General features: G+C 35.8%; 1 protein-coding gene across 1 annotated transcript; it reads right to left on the bottom strand.

Annotated features, from left to right (window-relative positions):
* Positions 1 to 2,777: 2,777 nt before the first annotated feature.
* On the bottom strand, positions 2,778 to 19,201 carry LOC117324212 (BRO1 domain-containing protein BROX-like). Its single transcript, XM_033879957.1, has 11 exons — positions 19,069 to 19,201; positions 16,397 to 16,597; positions 15,862 to 15,957; positions 15,211 to 15,283; positions 11,379 to 11,484; positions 11,061 to 11,150; positions 9,857 to 9,942; positions 8,637 to 8,718; positions 7,244 to 7,394; positions 5,411 to 5,570; positions 2,778 to 5,040 (listed from the first exon to the last, which is right to left on the bottom strand). The coding sequence occupies exons 1-11, from the start codon at positions 19,167 to 19,169 to the stop codon at positions 4,933 to 4,935; spliced, it is 1,254 nt and encodes a 417-aa protein (XP_033735848.1). The 5' UTR covers positions 19,170 to 19,201; the 3' UTR covers positions 2,778 to 4,932.
* Positions 19,202 to 20,808: the final 1,607 nt, after the last annotated feature.

Raw genomic sequence — 20,808 nt, 5'->3', positions numbered from 1 at the left:
ATTTCGACATAATCGGAATCCAAAGTAAGGTTTTCTAGCATTTTTTTAAGATACGATATTCCAAAAGCAAGGTTTTGTACTATTGTGTTTTTAGGATATCGTAACTTAAAAAAATTTGATGGACAGACAGAGTAGAGAACAAATGATTGCATGCGGTGTTTATTGATATGGTCGAGGGCCAAACCGATGGCACGTGCTTCGATGGTGGTTCTCTAACTTTCATTTTGTTTTCAGGTGTGCTAATATCCTGCGAGTCTTTGGTACAATTCTCGGAAACTGATGTATATAACACAGATGGAAATCGAAGTAGAATTCGAAATACATGTTTAACTCAATTATATCATGCTGATTAGTAAGTTATCACTGTCAATTAGTGTCCGATATTGACAAATAGCTATCTACTCAATACATCTTGAAAGATCATATTTTAAATACTCCTTAATAAACACAAAGTCGATCCTGACTGGATTTGTCTTGGGCTACCACACGATCCAGTTCGTCACATTTTATGATGGAATGTTTCAATAACCCGGAATATTGACTTCATTGCAAAAATAATGCAACCATTATTTAAGCATAGCACAACAAAACATCACTCCAGTACACTGTGTGAACAACGTAACATCAATATAATTGGTTTAATATTTATTTGACGATTCTTTTCAACAAAAGACTTTGCTCAATATATATAGCAATTCTGAATTGTAAAGGAAAAGCAGGGAACAGCTACAATTATCAACTCCATTCGTTCCAGAGGTTTTTTTTATCATCAAAAATGTTTAGCACACTCACAATTAACGCCTGATTATGGCATATAATGTATATATGGAGACCAAGTGACCCACAGGAAATCAAATGGATATTATAGTGATTGTACCATATATAATGCATACATATACAGAATAAAACATAATTGTTAATTGATGAACATGCCACACAACTTTGATATAATTAAACATCCATGTAAATTCATAAAAGACTACCATTTTCACTTTAATTAACATTAACTTTAACTTGAAAACGATATGCAGTATACGCAAAATAATTTTCTTTTCGTTTACCTTCCATTCAAAAGAAGCAAAGGAAAACCTGCCAACAAGTAATAATTATATGAGCACAAGGTCACTAGGTCACGACCTGTTATCCAAACAATTTAGCCGATTTTGATATTATTGCGAACATTGCAAACTCATACTGTTGCAAAGCTACTTTAACCTGTTGTTTCCCTTTCAATTACATCAGGTTTTCACAAGAGACCATGCCCAGTACATTGTATAAAGTGTTATAAATTATAATGCTTAGACCATTGTGTTTGTAATGTAGACACACGTGAGATTGTTTACAGTACCAATCTAAATAGTTAAAAGTATCACTAATCATAACGAATTATACATTGATAACAATGAATGTGACAAGTACACAACTCTGTAACGATTTGGTAAAACTCAGATACATGCCCTCCAATTAGTGGTCGTAACATAGGATTATTTAAAAGGCCAGTTTTCAGGCTTACTTATGTATATAAACAGTGTTTAACCTATTTCCCAGAATATGTAACATATAACAATTAAGGGTCATCTATATAGCAGAATAGTGTTGAATTTCAAATACGAATAAATACCTAAAGATTTGCACAAAAAATGTGATGTAATATACCAAAATGTTTGTTTGGAGATGTAGCTTCTTACAATCACCAATAATATGCTATAGATGCTACCAGTTTCTTCTATAGAGTAACTTTGTGGTAAGATGTAGCATGGAATAATTCTAAGTCACGGAAATTATCAAACCTGAAAAATAGCCATGCTGTTATGTTCACAAGTGTCTATAGCACAGGGTAGGAGCATTTGTTTGACCGGATTTTACTGTATGTACGTATAAACACTTATTTTGTTTTGACCTTGAAATGCAAATGGCGGCTGAGAATAATATTACATAAATATGGCTTAGAGGAGGCATTTCAGTTAATAACAATACTCCTATATCGTACTTTTAAGACATCTTATCATAGTAACATGAACATTTTGAAGTCAATTTGTTAAACTGGTGAGTTTGGAGCCTTTTTCAGAAATAGGCTTATTTTACCCCAAACTCAACGGTTGAACATTTTTTCATAAAAGCAGTCTTCTTGCTACATCAAGAATACTTTATATTGTCTAATAAGAGCATTTTTGATGTTTTAAATACCTCCTAATATGCCATATTTGTGTGATATCATTCACGACCGCCATTTGCAATTCAAGGTCAAAATAAAAACAGCGTTTATACATATAGTAACGTCAAGGCTGGTCAAACCAATGCTCCTATTTTGTGCTTTAGACACTTGTGAGCAAAACGACATGGCAAGTTTGTGTAATATATGGGATATAAATGAGTTAATTATGTCCCCCTGAAACATGCATTTTTCTTACGTTTTGTTGAAATTTACAAACAGCTTAACAAATTACATGTCAATAGCAAGTCCCACGGTTTGCCATGATACATACTAAAAGTTCATCATGTTACTTCTGTGACATTGCACCATAATAGGGATTTATAGGCCTGTAAAATATCAATGTTTTGACTGGATTTGCTGTTTAGATGCCCCTTAATATATCTGACATTTCAATAGATCAAATATGAAGTTCTTTCAGAATTCCATGTGGAGAATCGCCCTAGTATTTTAATGAACTACTGACGGACGAAACCCCTACACCCAAACCGTATTTGGCCCCAGATGGATTGTCAGAAAAATCATAAATATCTAAAAACATTGTAAGTAGTTTTTCCAACCAAAATTAAGAAGGCAAACAAAGGATTTAATAGGGTTTTAGGTGACTGGGTTACCAGTATGTCACAAAACTATTATAGCACAATGTATCATACTATTGATCACAATATAGAAATAACGGAGTGCCCCTTACAACTTCAGAATAGCTCTACATGCGTGTACATATATTGTGACATAGAAGTTAATGTGAGAGTAGCTCTAGTATTTATATACATTGTAGACATAGAAAAACATATCATATTCTTTTAAATCCTTGACTGGCTCCACATGCATAGCATGACATAGAAATTATTTTTGTTCAATACAAATCCATAATGAATCTATATACACAATACCTTATAAATACATTATATATCATCATATATATACAATCAACAGACACAAGGATATATTATCATTATGCTATACATGTACATCTAGTATTCTACCCTAGTACATACAGTAAACAGAATAAAGACTATACAGTAATCATGTTAAGATATCTCTCTATATTACTTAAAAGTGGTTATGAATCTCTTTAAAAAAGATGTGCAAATGAGTGTCACCTTTATATATATAATTAATTACTCAATACTTCACATGCTACAATTTATATGTATTAGAAACAGAACAAGAGCATACTTCACTTATGTATCCAAATTTCATCAGACTAGTTCCTGAAACAACCATATTCCTGAGGAATTTCTCAAGGCCTTAAACAATTAGACTGCTATTTCTTGATTTTTTCTCCATAAATTATATATTTTAAACATTATATTGATAGTATCTGTTCATGGTCCAAGACGACAATGAAATTTTGTTTTCTCTTAACTTGAGTCAAATTTGAACAAACAAAATATTCCTTTATTATTAAGATAAGAAGAAAATCAACTCATTTCTCCTTGTAGAAACTTGGAAATTTCTTAGAAACACATACCGGTACTCAAAACATAGATTAATGACTGCTTCAGAGAAATCTTTTTTCTCCTGTTTCAGCATCTGTAAAATAATTCACGTGAAAATCAGAAATAAAATGCATAAAACATCTATTGCACTAAAACACTTACTTAACACGGCAAAATTAAGGAGAAATTTTGGGAAAACAATGAAGTTAGAACTATACTGTTGTGATTGTATGTAGAAGACAGTATAACAGTCTATACTTGTCATGGTTTTGTAATAAGTCAGGCACACTCTACAGTAACAGGAACATCACTTAAAGCAGATTTATATTAATTAGTGTACTTTTATCATTCTACTGGTGTCAGGAAACATCCTTAAATAAACTGGAAACATCCTTAAATAAACTGTCTTGTTTCATGCTAGTAATATGAAGGGAAATGTACATTCACCGCTTTTGTCCTATATGCAGAAAAATGCCTCCATTTTCACACACTATTAGCTTTAATTTAATTTCAATAAATACAAGAAGTATCATATAATCTCTGTGAAGTGCTTCACCTACAGAGAAAACCTGGTTAAGAATAGAAGTCGGTTCTAATTAGCAAGCATAATATCAATGAAACAAATCCGTGAAGATGTTCAAGTAATGAACCTCACTATTTGTGATTCCCTTGTTATCTACAAAAAGTCACACAAAAATTAATTGATATGAAAAAGGAACTACCAAAAAAAGACCTTCAGCAGCCTGGTTATCTAACAATAGCACCAGGGCACCTTTCAGCAATGCTTCAGTAAAACATGTTTTAAAGTATTCCTTTCAGTACGCTATAATATCAGTTTTTCATTTAAAAACCTAGTCGTACTTTAATTATCTCACCAAGTATATGACATATGTTTACTTAGCATGCCTGTTTAGGTAACACAACCATACCCTGCTAGTATGTCCACGTATGTATACGTAGCAGCCCATCTGTACCAAATGCAAGTCTTTCCGGATATATATACACAAATCAATACCATGTCAAACTGTCTAAGAATGACAATAATCTGCCACAGTCCGTCTAGGTATGGGTAAATATATCCAAATCATCAGTAACAGGTTAACATAACACATGTCTCTACATCACAGTTGTTAGAAAATCAGGCTTCTGTCCCTCCAATCCTTGACATACAAGCACTTTTTGTCCATGGTAATGTGTTTCTATATCTAGCCTACAACACTACTGAGAATGTATCGTCTATGTGCTGTATACAAGGCTACAAAGATCTGTACACATGTCTTATGACACTACACAACCACTGAAATTCCCAGGGTCCTTTTCAGACATGGGTGTTTCCTTCTCCTTCACTGGGGGTAGGTCCTCAGGCTTCTTACTCTTGTCCTTGTTCTGAATTAGATTAGTTATTTTGTTTTAGCATGAGGTCAAATGTTACATACCAGTTAACTCAACAATATTTACACTAATTAAAAGTTCACTCAACAATATTTAGACTTAGTTAAAAGTTAAAGTGTCCACATACAGGTATATATATTTTTTTCAATATGATAAACGGAATACACCATTAATTTGACAATTTCTTAAAACAAGAACATATTATTAAACTACCAGGTATAAGTAAATTTTGAAGTAACTTTAACATTCTATACCAGACAGGGGAAGTAACTTAAATCTTCTATACTAGACAGAGGAAGTCATATTATTATAAACTGATATTTTTATAATACATATATAAACTACAAATACAACTAAAACATACTTCGTCAGGCTTAGGTGCCATTTTTGCATTCATTTTTTCATAGACATCCTTGGTCCACAGAGGATTGATAGTAGGAAAAGCAAACTCCTCAGGGGCTACAAGTCCATAGGTGGCCTTCAACTCCAGGGCTGGAGCATCGTATACAGTCTTCTGGTGGTATCTGGTAAAACACAGGTGGTATTATATACTAAATTAAATGAAATATTAAAACAAACCATATTGTATATCACAATGAAGATCCAGAAGACTTAACAGCCCTTCAAAACGACGTAAGGTTAGTATCCCTCATACATGGCATACTTTATGGAGACTAATAAGGGAGATTTATGATTATCTTCAGGGATTTTTGCTTTATGACAGATTGCACTTGCTAACCTTCTGAACCGGAAGAACTTTCGGAACTTTTTGAGTGACATCACTATAATAGTTCCCGCATTGTTTTTTAATGTTAAATATGCGTAAGAGACTCAAAGTTTTATGAAATGACAAGATGTATTGTTGTTAATATCAGAATAGTATCACTGATACATTATTTTAGTGTATGTTTTGATAAATATTGTAAATTAATTTTAGACCTATGTATAATGATATTGGTATGCAATTTTTGGGGGATTATGATGGGTACCTCTTCAAATGAGGCTATTCATATGTGCATTTGTTTGCAAACAGACCTTGATCATTGATGAGATATGCAATTATTTAAAGTGGTGGCCGATGGGAGAAAAATAATCATTCCCTACCTAGGGAGTGTGACAAAGAAATCTCAACCATTTTTATTTATGTATCATTAAGTTTCACGGATTTGTACATTTACATGTTAAAGTATTTGTCAAGTGAAAAGATTACATGTATGACTGAAGATTAAGATAAGATGGTTCAGACCAGGCTCTGAATGACTGATCGTACACAAAGTTTCTTCCTAAATAAACAAAGAATAATTTAAGTCTGTTAACAGAGTTAAAATTTGTAAGCAACTTGCCTTTATTTCATGGTGATAGATATTCTAGCGACAAACATCACACTAGCCAGAGATTTGTGTGAAGCCTGTGTCCTAACAGACCCATTTTGACTTGAGTGATTACTTAGCCAAATCTCCTAAAATCTTGTGGAATAATTAATCCTACTGAGTTGTAAACAAAAATGGCGTTGGCCAAAATACTGGTGGGAATTACAAAATACAGGAATTCAGGCCATCCTCCCAGGAGGCAATAAATGACTTGAAAATGAGGGAGATTTTGTCTGACACAGGGAGGTATGACATGTTTGATCATTTGATCTGGGGCCAAGCCCTCCCGTAGCTGTTCAAAACGATATAAAACACAAATTATTCCATTCGAGGACTTGCCCTCAGACACAATGAGAGCTATACACATTGTTCCTTCATACAAGACTTGTCACAAAGTCCAAGAAGAGTTAATCCTAGTAACATCTATGTTTTATTCTCTTCACAGTTACTATGTATGCTGGGTATTGCTAAAGCAATACATGCCCCCTATCAACTCCTGCTAAAAATAATAACAGTGATCTTGACAATCCAAAAACCTTGAAACTCGAACTGGTTCTGTAGCTACTCATACTGAAGTTACATACCAACTTTCACCAATATACCTTGAAGCATGGCTGAGAAATGGATGGACGGACCGAGAAGGAAACCTACAGTCTCCCGTTTTCACCTTTAGGGACTAATAACCTATTTCCTTACTGCATCTTCATTCATTCTTGAGATCACAGAAACTTTTTTTTATCAAAATAATTCAACCTTCTTCCTCTTGTGGTATTTCACACTTTGACAAAACTTGCCTATTACTGTATACCTGACAAAGAACTACTCACATCAATCCATTTTCTCTTTCACATTTTTCTAATGTTCTTTTCAGTATCGGTCCTACTTTTCTGAAGAATAGATGATTCGCTGGACGGGCGAATGTTCCTAGTCCTTTAGCCGATGCATAATCCAAACATAGTTTTTCAGCTTGTTCATACACTGTAAACAGAAACATCATATTCAGATATTACTTAATAAGTACATGTAACTATATTCTAAAATACATTTACTGCCAAGGTCGATGAAGGATGATGTACCTCTTTAAAGGGATATGCACATTTTAAATACCAAGTCATTCTGCAGCAAAGTGATAATACACACTACATAACATAAATGAACCTAGGAAAAGATGGAGGTACTACTTCATAGATCAGTATCTCTAAACTTTCTGATAAATGTAACTCAACTCATTTTTCACAGTCTACTATATCATATTTAATATATCATTTTTAATTTTTCTAAAAATACATGTCTACACTACTGACTTAATGATAATGTATACTTTTAATAATAACACATCAAATTTTGTTTGTTTTTTAATTAACTTAATTCAATGTCTGTTTAAAGAATGCCATCTTTTATATTTTATTCTATACATGTATCAAAGTTAACTTATTTAATAACACATTAAAATAAGAATTTAATCCATTACACTGAAGTCTACTGAAGTTATCTCCCCTTGTCTTACCCTCTTAATACAAGATTAACCATGTGCACAGTGACTACATTTTTCATCGAAATTGCAACTTGGAGCTAACACTTTTTTTCTAACACCGAGACTTAATATTGAGATTTCTGAGAGATTCAATGACTTGGCAAGAGATCCCAGAGAGATCTGGGCATCCATCATTGAATGATACATAACAGTCAAATGAAAGACTGATCTTTCTCTTCTTATCCCTTTTTTCACTCTTCCTTCAAAGCATTTATTAATAATAACTTTATACAACACTATAAAACAGAAGCAACCTGCAATTGTCAAAATAGATGGTCATACTCTTTGTCATCCATTTAGTTCTTTCAATCAGACTTGCACAACTGGAGACAAAAGGGAACCTCTACATTCAAATTTGAGAAAGACCCATAATAGCCAATTACCGTACTACTTTATTAAGAAATTGTTAATGAAGTTTCAGTTGTTAAAATCCAAGATGGTTGTCTGTTGGCCATATTGTTTTCAGGTTGGTCCTATACAGAAATATGCATAAATAGGGTTCAAGGGGAACCTACATATGAAATTTGAGACCAAGCAGTAACAAACTTCAATTGTCAAAATCCAAGATGGCCACCTGTTTGTCATGTTGATTTCCGATCGGTCCCCAAATGCAATATGAATAACTAGGTACATACCATGGGGAACCTAAATAAGAAATTTGAGAAAGATTCCTTTAGGACACTTACATTTCACTCCCTCCTGTAGTCCTCTTATTGCTTCCCCACATTTGTCTTGTGCTAAAAGTGTCTCTCCATTGTAACAATGGGCCTAAAATGAATGAAAATTACAGTCTGTATTTCTATTAGATCAGATAACATACCAAAGAGCCAGTTATTTCCACCAGGATGATATTTTTTGCTAATTCGCCGGTCATAGAGGTGATCGCCAAAATTTGATCCATGTAAAAATATGACCAACGTAAATACATCCACGATATAAATGACAATATCAGCATATTCACTAGTAGGCATTGTTTGAATTGCTAAATATAGCTTTTGGAAAATATCCTATGGAAATACCCAAGAAGTAAGACTTTACAGTAATAATACAGGGACATTATCAATGAAAATAAGATACTATCATATCTCTGGATTGCGAAAATCTAATTTATGTAAATTTATAATTTCCTCATTTAAAGGAAAAATCATGATTCAAACATTTAGAACCGCGAAAATAATAGGCTATACGGTAATGGGTAATTTTAGTAATAAAGGAAAAACCATGTTTCAGATCAAAACATTAACTGAAAATTATACACATGGAAGACAGTGAATCAGAAGATATGTACATTTGATACCCATATGTTGTAGTGCCTTTAATTTTCATGCATGATGTTTGATGACTGGCTTTTAGTATTAGAGTAAGGGTCTTAACAACAGGTTTTATAAACAGAAAGACTTGTCGATTGTAGAAAAATACACACAGTTCCCCCCCCCCCCCCCTCACTTTATTGCAGAGGCACAAAAGATATGCACTATATTTAAACTACTAGATATCATAAGATTGAGATACATTCATTTGTTTGTTTCATGATTCAAGCATAATACTGAAGTCACATGAGCTTAATACTCAGTTCAAATGACTATCAGAGTCCTGAACATATCCAGGTCACATGCAGCCATTGACTTATAAGAACCCAGGTTACAAAGTTGTCAAGGGCTTATATTAATACGTACCCAGGTAATATTACTGAGGTATTAATAAGACGATAAATATTCAATTCTGAGACAACTACATATCCAGATAAGATGATTAACGATCAATAATCAGGTCACATAACACATACTTAATACCACAGTTATATCACTTAGGCTGAAGTCCCAGTCTTGTGACTTATGTGTTCAGAAGGTAGCTGAACTAGCCAGTTCTAAATTCGTAAAACCTATAATATACCATGTCAACTTACATTGGCGATGTAGAAACTACTTTTTAGCTGACAGTACTTGCGCCACTTCCCTACCACTTTGTCATCTAAACTGTTTAAAGCATCATCTAAAAATAAGATTTAAAAGCAACTTTATATCAATTTTTATTGCTGTCATTGAAATACAGTGGAACTTCATTAACTCGAACTTGAGGGGCACCGTGAGAAAGAATTATCCCCAGTGTTTGAATTAAGCGAGTGGTCATTTTTGGTGCAAAGTTTTGTCAATGTTTACCAGCATTAAATCATCATTATAATCCTGCTCCCTCATTCATAAGTTTAGTGTAAAGACTTGTTAATACATGTACATATATATGCAATATTTCATTCTGTCACTCATAGTTTGGTGAAGTTTTGCCGATATACAGGCATGAAAGTTTCTTTCACTTACTAATAGTCACTTTCATAATATTATAATGTACATGTCATGTTTGCAAAAGGAATAATGATAAAACGGAATTCAAATTTATAACAATTTATTAATTAACATAAAATTACAGGTTGAGATTTTGACTGCGTACTGTGTCAAAGATTAGTTCCACTTGAGCGAGTAGTTGGACAGTAGTGTGTATTATTATTGGCGACCGCCTTCGGAAATTACCTGATATATCTAAAGCAGTACTTTCTTATCACCGAGAGTTGTTATAAGATTCCACAGACAATTTGTTTAATTCATCAAATACTTCTATTAGCATATAATAATTGGTATTGCCAATACCGTCAGTACTGCAATCGAAAATTTGAGGTTGAAAAAAAGGCAGTGTTTACCCCCAATTGTTGTTAGACCCAAAAACGGTACTTTAAGTTATTCAATCATTTCAAGTAGGATTTTTATATTTGGGACTAAATTTTCACTTCGTATTATCGTTTTTTTGAGTTTTCTTAATCCGAGTTTTCCCATGTTTTTTTAAAGAGATAACGAGAGAATTTGGCCGGAACTGTTGAAGTAGTATTGAGTTTTCTGAGTTCGAGTTAAAGATGTTCCACTTTACATGGTATAAGTCTTTTCGATCAATTCAATAAAACACTGAAGTATACATTGTGAAGATCTCTTTAAGCACGAATCCACTGGCTTTTCGAGTTAATAAGTGCTGATTAAAACCAAAAGGAATATCCTTTGTGCAAAATGAATGTGACTTGGATCATGGAAAGCTAAGAAATCAACATTACTGTATTTTCCTCTCACCTGCTTTTTGGTACATCTGTCCTGTTTCAAATGCTAGAGATGCTATCAATGTTGAAGCATGCTTCATCTCCACAGCTCTGGCTAAAGTTACTAAAAAGTGTAAATAAAACAAAACTCATTAAATCTTATCATTTGCAAATTTTAAACAAAATCATTTACAGAATCACTAATTTGAAATCTGATTTGCACTGGTCCACATGATACCAAGAAAACAACATACTAGATAGAGTAAGATATAAACACTTGATGATTAAAATGGAAATTGTGTTAATATAATCTATAAATGTTAATCCACCAACTGATTGATGAGAGACTCACCTTCCTGTGCCTCAGCTGTACACTGATGGATGTAGGCCTCTAGGACTCGATTGTCCGTATCTACAGCTCCCTCTGTGTTCTCAGACAACCGCGTTATTAGATCATCCTGGAATCATGCATAGTATTTATCTCAATATTCATATCATAACACGAAAACTTAAAAAAATGAAATTTTCATGATAACCTTTTAATATGAAATATCTTTAATATGGTTTGTCATTAATTTAACATGAAATTCTTAATAATTACTGATTTATCACAGTAATACAGTAACAGCATCTCAAAAGTGATTCACATATTACTACATGTAAATATTCAGCCTATAGCTATCATTTATTCTCTTTCTCAGTGCCATGGGAATCACACAGCCAGAGCTGCCATTCAGTGCTAACAGATTGGGTTTGTAAACAACATTTCCAGGATGCTGATTTATCCTGTTCAGGGATACAGCACAGTGCCAGTTCTAGGGCTTAAGCTAATGATGAACCCTTCATAATCACTAACTTCCTACCACTAGATCACTAACTTCCTACCAGTAGACCACCAGGACCCTACCACTAGATCACTAACTCCCTACCACTAGATCACTAACTCCCCTACCACTAGACCATTAACTCCCTACCACTAGATCACTAACTCCCCTACCACTAGATCACTAACTCCCTACCACTAGACCACTAACTCCCTACCACTAGATCACTAACTCCCTACCACTAGACCACTAACTCCCTACCACTAGATCACTAACTTCCTACCACTAGACCACCAGGATCCTACCACTAGATCACTAACTTCCTACCACTAGATCACTAACTTCCTACCACTAGATCACTAACTTCCTACCACTAGATCACTAACTTCCTACCACTAGATCACTAACTTCCTACCACTAGATCACTAACTCCCTACCACTAGATCACTAACTTCCTACCTCTAGACCACTAACTCCCTACCACTAGACCACTAACTTCCTACCTCTAGACCACTAACTCCCTACCACTAGACCACTAACTTCCTACCTCTAGATCACTAACTCCCTACCACTAGATCACTTACTCCCCTACCACTAGATCACTAACTTCCTACCACTAGATCACTAACTTCCTACCACTAGATCACTAACTTCCTACCACTAGACCACTAACTCCCTACCACTAGACCACCAGGATCCTACCACTAGATCACTAACTCCCTACCACTAGACCACTAACTCCCTACCACTAGATCACTAACTCCCTACCACTAGATCACTAACTCCCTACCACTAGATCACTAACTCCCTACCACTAGATCACTAACTCCCTACCACTAGACCACCAGGATCCTACCACTAGATCACTAACTTCCTACCACTAGACCACCAGGATCCTACCACTAGATCACTAACTTCCAACCACTAGACCACTAACTCCCTACCACTAGATCACTAACTCCCTACCACTAGATCACTAACTCCCTACCACTAGATCACTAACTCCCTACCACTAGACCACTAACTCCCTGCCAGTAGATCACTAACTCCTACCACTAGATCACTAACTCCCCTACCACTAGATCACTAACTTCCTACCACTAGATCACTAACTTCCTACCACTAGATCACTAACTCCCTACCACTAGACCACTAACTCCCTACCTCTAGATCACTAACTCCCTACCACTAGACCACTAACTCCCTACCACTAGACCACTAACTCCCTACCACTAGACCACTAACTCCCTACCACTAGATCACTAACTCCCCTACCACTAGACCACCAGGATCCTACCACTAGATCACTAACTTCCTACCGCTAGATCACTAACTCCCTACCACTAGATCACTAACTTCCTACCACTAGATCACTAACTCCCTACCACTAGATCACTAACTTCCTACCTCTAGACCACTAACTCCCTACCACTAGACCACTAACTTCCTACCTCTAGACCACTAACTCCCTACCACTAGACCACTAACTCCCTACCACTAGACCACCAGGACCCTACCACTAGATCACTAACTCCCTACCACTAGACCACTAACTCCCTACCACTAGATCACTAACTCCCCTACCACTAGACCACCAGGATCCTACCACTAGACCACTAACTCCCTACCACTAGACCACTAACTCCCTACCACTAGATCACTAACTCCCTACCACTAGATCACTAACTCCCTACCACTAGATCACTAACTCCCTACCACTAGATCACTAACTTCCTACCTCTAGACCACTAACTCCCTACCACTAGACCACTAACTTCCTACCTCTAGACCACTAACTCCCTACCACTAGACCACTAACTCCCTACCACTAGACCACCAGGACCCTACCACTAGATCACTAACTCCCTACCACTAGACCACTAACTCCCTACCACTAGATCACTAACTCCCCTACCACTAGACCACCAGGATCCTACCACTAGACCACTAACTCCCTACCACTAGACCACTAACTCCCTACCACTAGATCACTAACTTCCTACCACTAGACCACCAGGACCCTACCACTAGATCACTAACTTCCTACCACTAGATCACTAACTTCCTACCACTAGATCACTAACTTCCTACCACTAGATCACTAACTCCCTACCTCTAGATCACTAACTTCCTACCACTAGACCACTAACTCCCTACCACTAGATCACTAACTCCCTACCACTAGACCACTAACTCCCTACCACTAGACCACCAGGATCCTACCACTAGATCACTAACTTCCAACCACTAGACCACTAACTCCCTACCACTAGATCACTAACTCCCTACCACTAGATTACTAACTCCTCTACCACTAGACCACTTACTTCCTACCACAAGACCACTAACTTCCTACCACTAGACCACCAGGATCCTACCACTAGATCACTAACTTCCAACCACTAGACCACTAACTCCCTACCACTAGATCACTAACTCCCTACCACTAGATTACTAACTCCTCTACCACTAGATCACTAAATTCCTACCACTAGATCACCAGTATCCTACTACTAGATCACTAACTCCCTACCACTACACCACCAGGATCCTACCACTAGACCACTAACTCCCTACCACTAGACCACTAACTCCCTACCACTAGATCACTAACTCCCTACCACTAGATCACCAGTATCCTACTACTAGATCACTAACTCCCTACCACTAGACCACCAGGATCCTACCACTAGATCACTAACTCCCTACCACTAGATCACTAACTCCCTACCACTAGATCACCAGTATCCTACTACTAGATCACTAACTTCCTACCACTACACCACCAGTATCCTACCACTAGACCACTAACTCCCTACCACTAGATCACTAACTCCCTACCACTAGATCACCAGTATCCTACTACTAGATCACTAACTCCCTACCACTAGACCACCAGGATCCTACCACTAGATCACTAACTCCCTACCACTAGATCACTAACTTCCTACCACTAGACCACTAACTCCCTACCACTAGATCACTAACTCCCTACCACTAGACCACCAGGATCCTACCACTAGATCACTAACTCCCTACCACTAGACCACTAACTCCCTACCACTAGATCACTAACTCCCTACCACTAGATCACTAACTCCCTACCACTAGATCACTAACTTCCTACCACTAGACCACTAACTCCCTACCACTAGACCACTAACTCCCTACCACTAGATCACTAACTCCCTACCACTAGATCACTAACTCCCTACCACTAGATCACTAACTTCCTACCACTAGATCACTAACTCCCCTACCACTAGATCACTAACTCCCTACCTCTAGACCACAAGGGTTCTTACCACTAGATCATCTATCCTATGTATCTAGAATCATGAAGAATTATTAATATCTTACCTTGACAAATTTAAATATACCTGCAGCTATCCTCAAACACTTGTGAACCTCCTTTGCTTCCTCCATATCTGGTCTGAAATTTACATAATAAAAACATTGTAGTGCAACTGCACCTTAGATGTAAATGGTTAAATAAGATTTCTGCCATTACATAATGCAATGTATACATGTTAAGATCAGAAAGTGTCCATACATGTCAGTAATATACATTTATCATTGATGGTGTCACCAAAACTTATGATCATCTATACAAATTCAATTGAAATCTTTACAAGGTGCAACATCAATTGTGTTTATTAAGCAATGAATTTCATTCTGTTTGGAGTTGCAATAATCAGTAATTCTCACCAAGATTACAGATAAATTGAATAATGTGTTTTGAATATGATGAAGATATAAGGTACTAATGAATGTAAATTCACTTCTCATTATAAATTTTCATATTTTACCTTCAGACATTCTGTTTTAAGTTCATTTATATAACAATATATAAGAGTAAATGTATGAAACTTTCTTTTTACCTTGAATATTTTGCAAGAAATGTGAAATTTGTATAACGAAATTCTGTAGGTAATTTCAAGGTTTGTATAATATATACAAGTTTTGACATAGCTCTGTCTAAATCAATGGTATTATAATTAAACAACTTACTCTTCCTTAGCAGCCAGTTTGGCAGCATGTTTTGTATACCACAACGCTATGTTGATGGCCATAGATGCTGCCTCGAATACAGCATCAAACTGTTCCCTGTAAATACAAACACTTATATCAAATAGGGGAGATACATATATGGTGGGTCACAAGCTTAAGCTAGAATGGTAGCTTAAAGTTCAGAATGATCTGTCAATTGGTTTTGACTGGTCAACTTTTTTTATTATATATTTGAAAAATGCATTTCTGTAGATGCTCTGTGCATGAATCAGAACTGTTATAATATTTTATACTGATTATCAGCCATGTTTTTATCTTTCATTTCAAACTCAATGGTCTATTTCAGTTAACTAATTTTACATGTGTCTTATGCAGGATTGTTTCGCGTTATCTAAATAATTTGGTCACAAAAGCTCCTGACAAATACCGGGTATAAATATAATACACGGTAAACCATATCTTTGAATTATTCCTCTTAAAAAACTAGTTTTACTCTTCCAAAAAGACCATGAATCAAATATCCATATACACTCACATAGGAGTATTTCCCAAAAGTGTATTGGTCCATTTGTACTTGATTGCTTTTCTCAATTTGTTTTCCCCTTCCTCTCCGAATGGCTGTGTGAGGCCCATAAGGAGGCAGAAGTAATCAGACGTGGCCTTCTCTACTGTTACAATATCATGGTTCGGGTCAGTAAGTAACTCCAGTAGTTTATTCCTTGTTTGTCGCAATTCACTGAAATTAAAAGAAATTAAATTGATATTGAACAGGTAGAGGAAACAAAAAGCACACTCAAAATTATGAATCTACAACAGATTATATCTGATCATGATTTGACAATTGCCAAAAGGAGGATTAAAAGCTCAAGGGGAAAGCATGCTTTAACCGAACAAAACTTCATTAATAATATTTCCGTTGTTTTGTTGAATAGACCAAACTGCAAACCTCCAAATTGATACTGTTGTGATAGCCATGTGGCAAATAGTTAGCTTTAACATCTAGTTGGAACTGCAAATATTGTAGATAGCACGCATATCTATGGACAAGATGAACAATAATTGAATTAGACCAAAGAAAAAATCAGACAGATGGGTCAGTTGGTCAAGTTCAGGTGTGGTTTAAAGATGTCCCTTCAGTTCAAATTGAAGGTAGAATGCGAGTTGTACCAGCAATGTAACAGTAGCAGATTTGATACCTGTTACAGAGGGTATACATGTACTTCCTATCAATCCTACCTATCAATTACCATTATATCAATTTTTCTCTTTTTATCATGAAACAAAATTCTCCAAATTTTTATATATAATAAAAATATTCTGCAGGTCTGTATTTACTTTTTATACTGTTTTTGCACAAGTGAAATGATGTTTCTTTATACATTCCTTCTCATCATTGCTGCCTGATGTACAGTTGTCTTGTCGGCTTCATATTACTAGTTTGCTTTTTATATTAAGACCACAAGCAATTTGGTACCGCAATAATTATAATGTGTTCTACTGAAATGACCATACTGGGATGATCAGAAGACATAGAACTCAAGAACAACATGGGCTATCGACAGACTGAGCTAGGATCCGGAGCCAAAGTTGTCAAGCACATATTCAATGAAAAATGATCAAGCCCAACAGAAACAAGCCATGGATAAACCACAAAAATGTTACAACGGAAGGCATGACTGTACAGACAAGGTAAAAGGACTAAGAAATGGAACAACTACCACCAACATCAGACAGAGTGCAAACGTATGTCACAACAACACCATATCAGAAGGGCTCGAAAAAACAATACATTTGTACTATAGACCCTTCTGGAAATATGTGAAATTAAGGAAACAGCTAGGACAACATCAGTGTAGCTCCACTAAAAGCAAAGGGCATATATACTTATCAATTACGGCAAAGGCAAAGCAGAAATACTAATCAAACAATTTCAATCAGTATTCAACACCAACAAAATGCCAGAGATAAAAAACAAGACCAGCTAGAGTATCGATCCCAGACCTATATTGTGGTGGATGGGGTCACAAAACTTCTTTAGAAAATAAACCCAGCAAAATCCTCAGTGAATGTGCGAAACAACTGGCACCAGGCCTAAGACTAACATCAATAAATAATTCAATATACCAAAAATACATCAGTACAGAAGAAAGGAATCGAGACAATCAGACTGGCTCAATGCTAATATCCTGTGCATAAACATTCTGCAGAAAACAACAGATCTAAACCAGCTGTCTCCCAAACATCTGTCCCATATGAGATCCTGGAATATATGGAATGCAAGCACATGCTAAATCATCTTGAAAAAACAAGATCTTGACAAAAAATTAACCATGGCAGCCGCATAACTTTTATGACTTCACTAAAGCATATATACGAGGCAGGAAATTAGGCAGATGCATGCAGCCATATTGGACTTTTCAAAAGCATTTGACAGTGCCCCATAACAAACTGCTGTAAATACTGGACCAATATGGAATTCAGTGACCTATCCATTCCTGGTTGACAATTGCAACATTCCAAACAAATAGGATTCCTGGGAAATGTGCATCGTACTGGAAGGGGAACAATCTAAAGAGTCACATTGTGGACATATATATTTGTCACCAACAACAGCAAACCCTACCAAGTACCAAGTCCAAACTGATAAAACTATACAACACAAGAATTTTTTTTTATTTGAATCATGATCACCCCTATAGCTAGAAGAAAACATTGTGTCCGCTCTGTCAGTTGATCGAGTGTTTCAATTAAACTATCCCTTCCAAAGCAGAGCCAATAAAGGCGATGCCTCTCTCTCTCCGTCGCACAAAATTCAGAATTGGGACCTGCGACGTACCCATGCAGACGGACGGGAAAACCTTTATTTGTGCCGAAACGTATAACTGCTAAGGTACGAATCGTCTTGACTGAAAAGTCGGATAAAAATGCTTTTATTTTGTTTACATTCTCCCTACTTATTGGATTCGTCATTTCGAAATCGATAAACGAACAAACAATGATTATTTTAAAATTGAGTTTTACTCAACTATAGTATTTCTTTTATTACTATAATCAATGTAAACATTATATTTCAATTACCAAATTACCAAAATATGATGATGCAGAGATCTCGTGACTCCGAGGCATAATGAGTCAGTTAGACAGGTGATATAAAATATAACCATGGAGTTAAATCACAAAGTGATCAAATCAAAAGTAAAGCATTACTTAAAAATCCTTCTTGTCTTTTCATCTGTTGATACTCCTCGTAACTCAAAAGTAAGCACGGTAGTCGCTTTCAGCGGATTCCTGTGGAACCAGTACGCCATCTTTGTTGACAATATTTTCCTGTTGCAGAACGCCACCTATAATCAAAGATCAAGGGGAGATAACTCTCAACTGCAGACCTTCGGAAAGGTACATCAACGTTAGGTCCTAGCTCTAAGCTGGTAATTTTGTTTTAACACTCATTGTTGTTTACAGTAGATAAAGGCATACTGCGTCATGTTTTCATGGAATTAAGGTTTTTAGAATGATGCAATGATAAACTGGTATATTACTAATATTTCTGTGTTTCCTGCAGAATATTTCTGGCTAATTTTGGATATAGATCTAAGGATGCAGTTAGGAGAGACGTTAGCCTAATGCCCCTGTGATGTCAGTGTAGATGATCATCACATCACAGTGAACAAACGACTGTGACGTCATAGTTACATCAAGGTTGACGTCAATAGTTTGACCACGTCAGTAACACAAGTCTCGACGTACTGGGTATAATTATAATAGTAACTTTATTTCAAGAGGGTAGCACAACACTAGAGGACTTTTTAAACCTATAGGAAGTACAGTACCTATTCTACATGTCAATCATACTCAAGAAAATAGCTAAAACCTCAGAAACACATTTTGTTAGGTACAAATGATTGGTTGATTAGTTGTGTGAGATCTAAACTGAAATAGAAATGGGATTTGCATAAAATGATATCTTGTAAAAGTGCACTAACTTTCAGTGGTTTTCACTGAAATACAGGGGCTAGCAATGATGAATAACAATAAGATATTGTACTAGCTGTTACATATTTTTTCTTGTTATTAATATTCTTATTCCATATATATGATTGCTAGCCCCTGTGTCTGGAAATACCATAATTAACATAATTTAAATGTTCCTGACGCTATTATAAGTGTACCCTACTTTTTATAGTAAAAAGGTAATGTTTGTGATTATAGAGTCCATAAAAGGGTTGCTTTAAAAACTTTATTCTGTAATTAAAAGGAAGAAGTGATGAACAATATTCTGGCATGGTTTGGCCCAAGAAGTTTCGCACATGACAGAGTAGCCAACCTTGTAGTTTTCACAGTACAGGGCTCAAAGTGGCGCCTATTTTAGTGGCCATGGCGCCTTATATTTGCCATTGGCGATGAGTTATTGTGCAAATTTGCGATTTGGTTAATCTTTCAAAGGTTGCAGTCAACGCTAAAATGATGTTAACAATTGAAAAAGTTACAGAGATGTTTAACTGAACTAAAGAAATAAAAGATTTTCTTTTAGATTTATTATAAGACATCTTGGGTACTTTACTGCTTTGGCGACTTACTTTTTTAATTGGCGCCTAGATTTTATGACTTTGTAGCCAAATAGGCCACCTAGTAAAAATATCCACTTTGAGCCCTGCAGTACCCAAGCTACAGTAACCCATGCCCCTGCGATATCATTAATTTTCAAAATGAAAATTTTATATGCAAGTGCCTGTGATATATAGCCTAATATTTATAGGGGAGGCCTGTCACATTTGCTACATATCTAGAATTAAAGATTGGGGTAAGATGTGTCTTACCCTGGCTATATGACACAACCACAACAACACAGGATAGTCTGTGATATCAGCTTGCTGGAAAACACAAACTAGGGATTTAGTCACACACCCCAGATCTGCAACTGATTTTGAAAGATGTTATGTATTCTCT

This window comes from Pecten maximus, chromosome 3 (assembly GCF_902652985.1).
Source record: "Pecten maximus chromosome 3, xPecMax1.1, whole genome shotgun sequence".
Classification (NCBI taxonomy): domain Eukaryota; kingdom Metazoa; phylum Mollusca; class Bivalvia; order Pectinida; family Pectinidae; genus Pecten; species Pecten maximus.
This window is presented reverse-complemented; position numbering and strand designations above follow the sequence as displayed.

What these genes read in the sequence shown, in the direction of transcription:
- LOC117324212 (XM_033879957.1), bottom strand. Translation starts at nt 19,169, where the DNA reads ATGGCGTACTGGTTCCACAGGAATCCGCTGAAAGCGACTACCGTGCTT. An exon ending in AAACTGGCTGCTAAGGAAGA is followed by an intron (nt 15,284 to 15,861) that starts GTAAGTTGTTTA and finishes TGTAAATTTCAG; the next exon opens with ACCAGATATGGAGGAAGCAA. An exon ending in ACTACAGGAGGGAGTGAAAT is followed by an intron (nt 7,395 to 8,636) that starts GTAAGTGTCCTA and finishes TTCTGTTTACAG; the next exon opens with TGTATGAACAAGCTGAAAAA.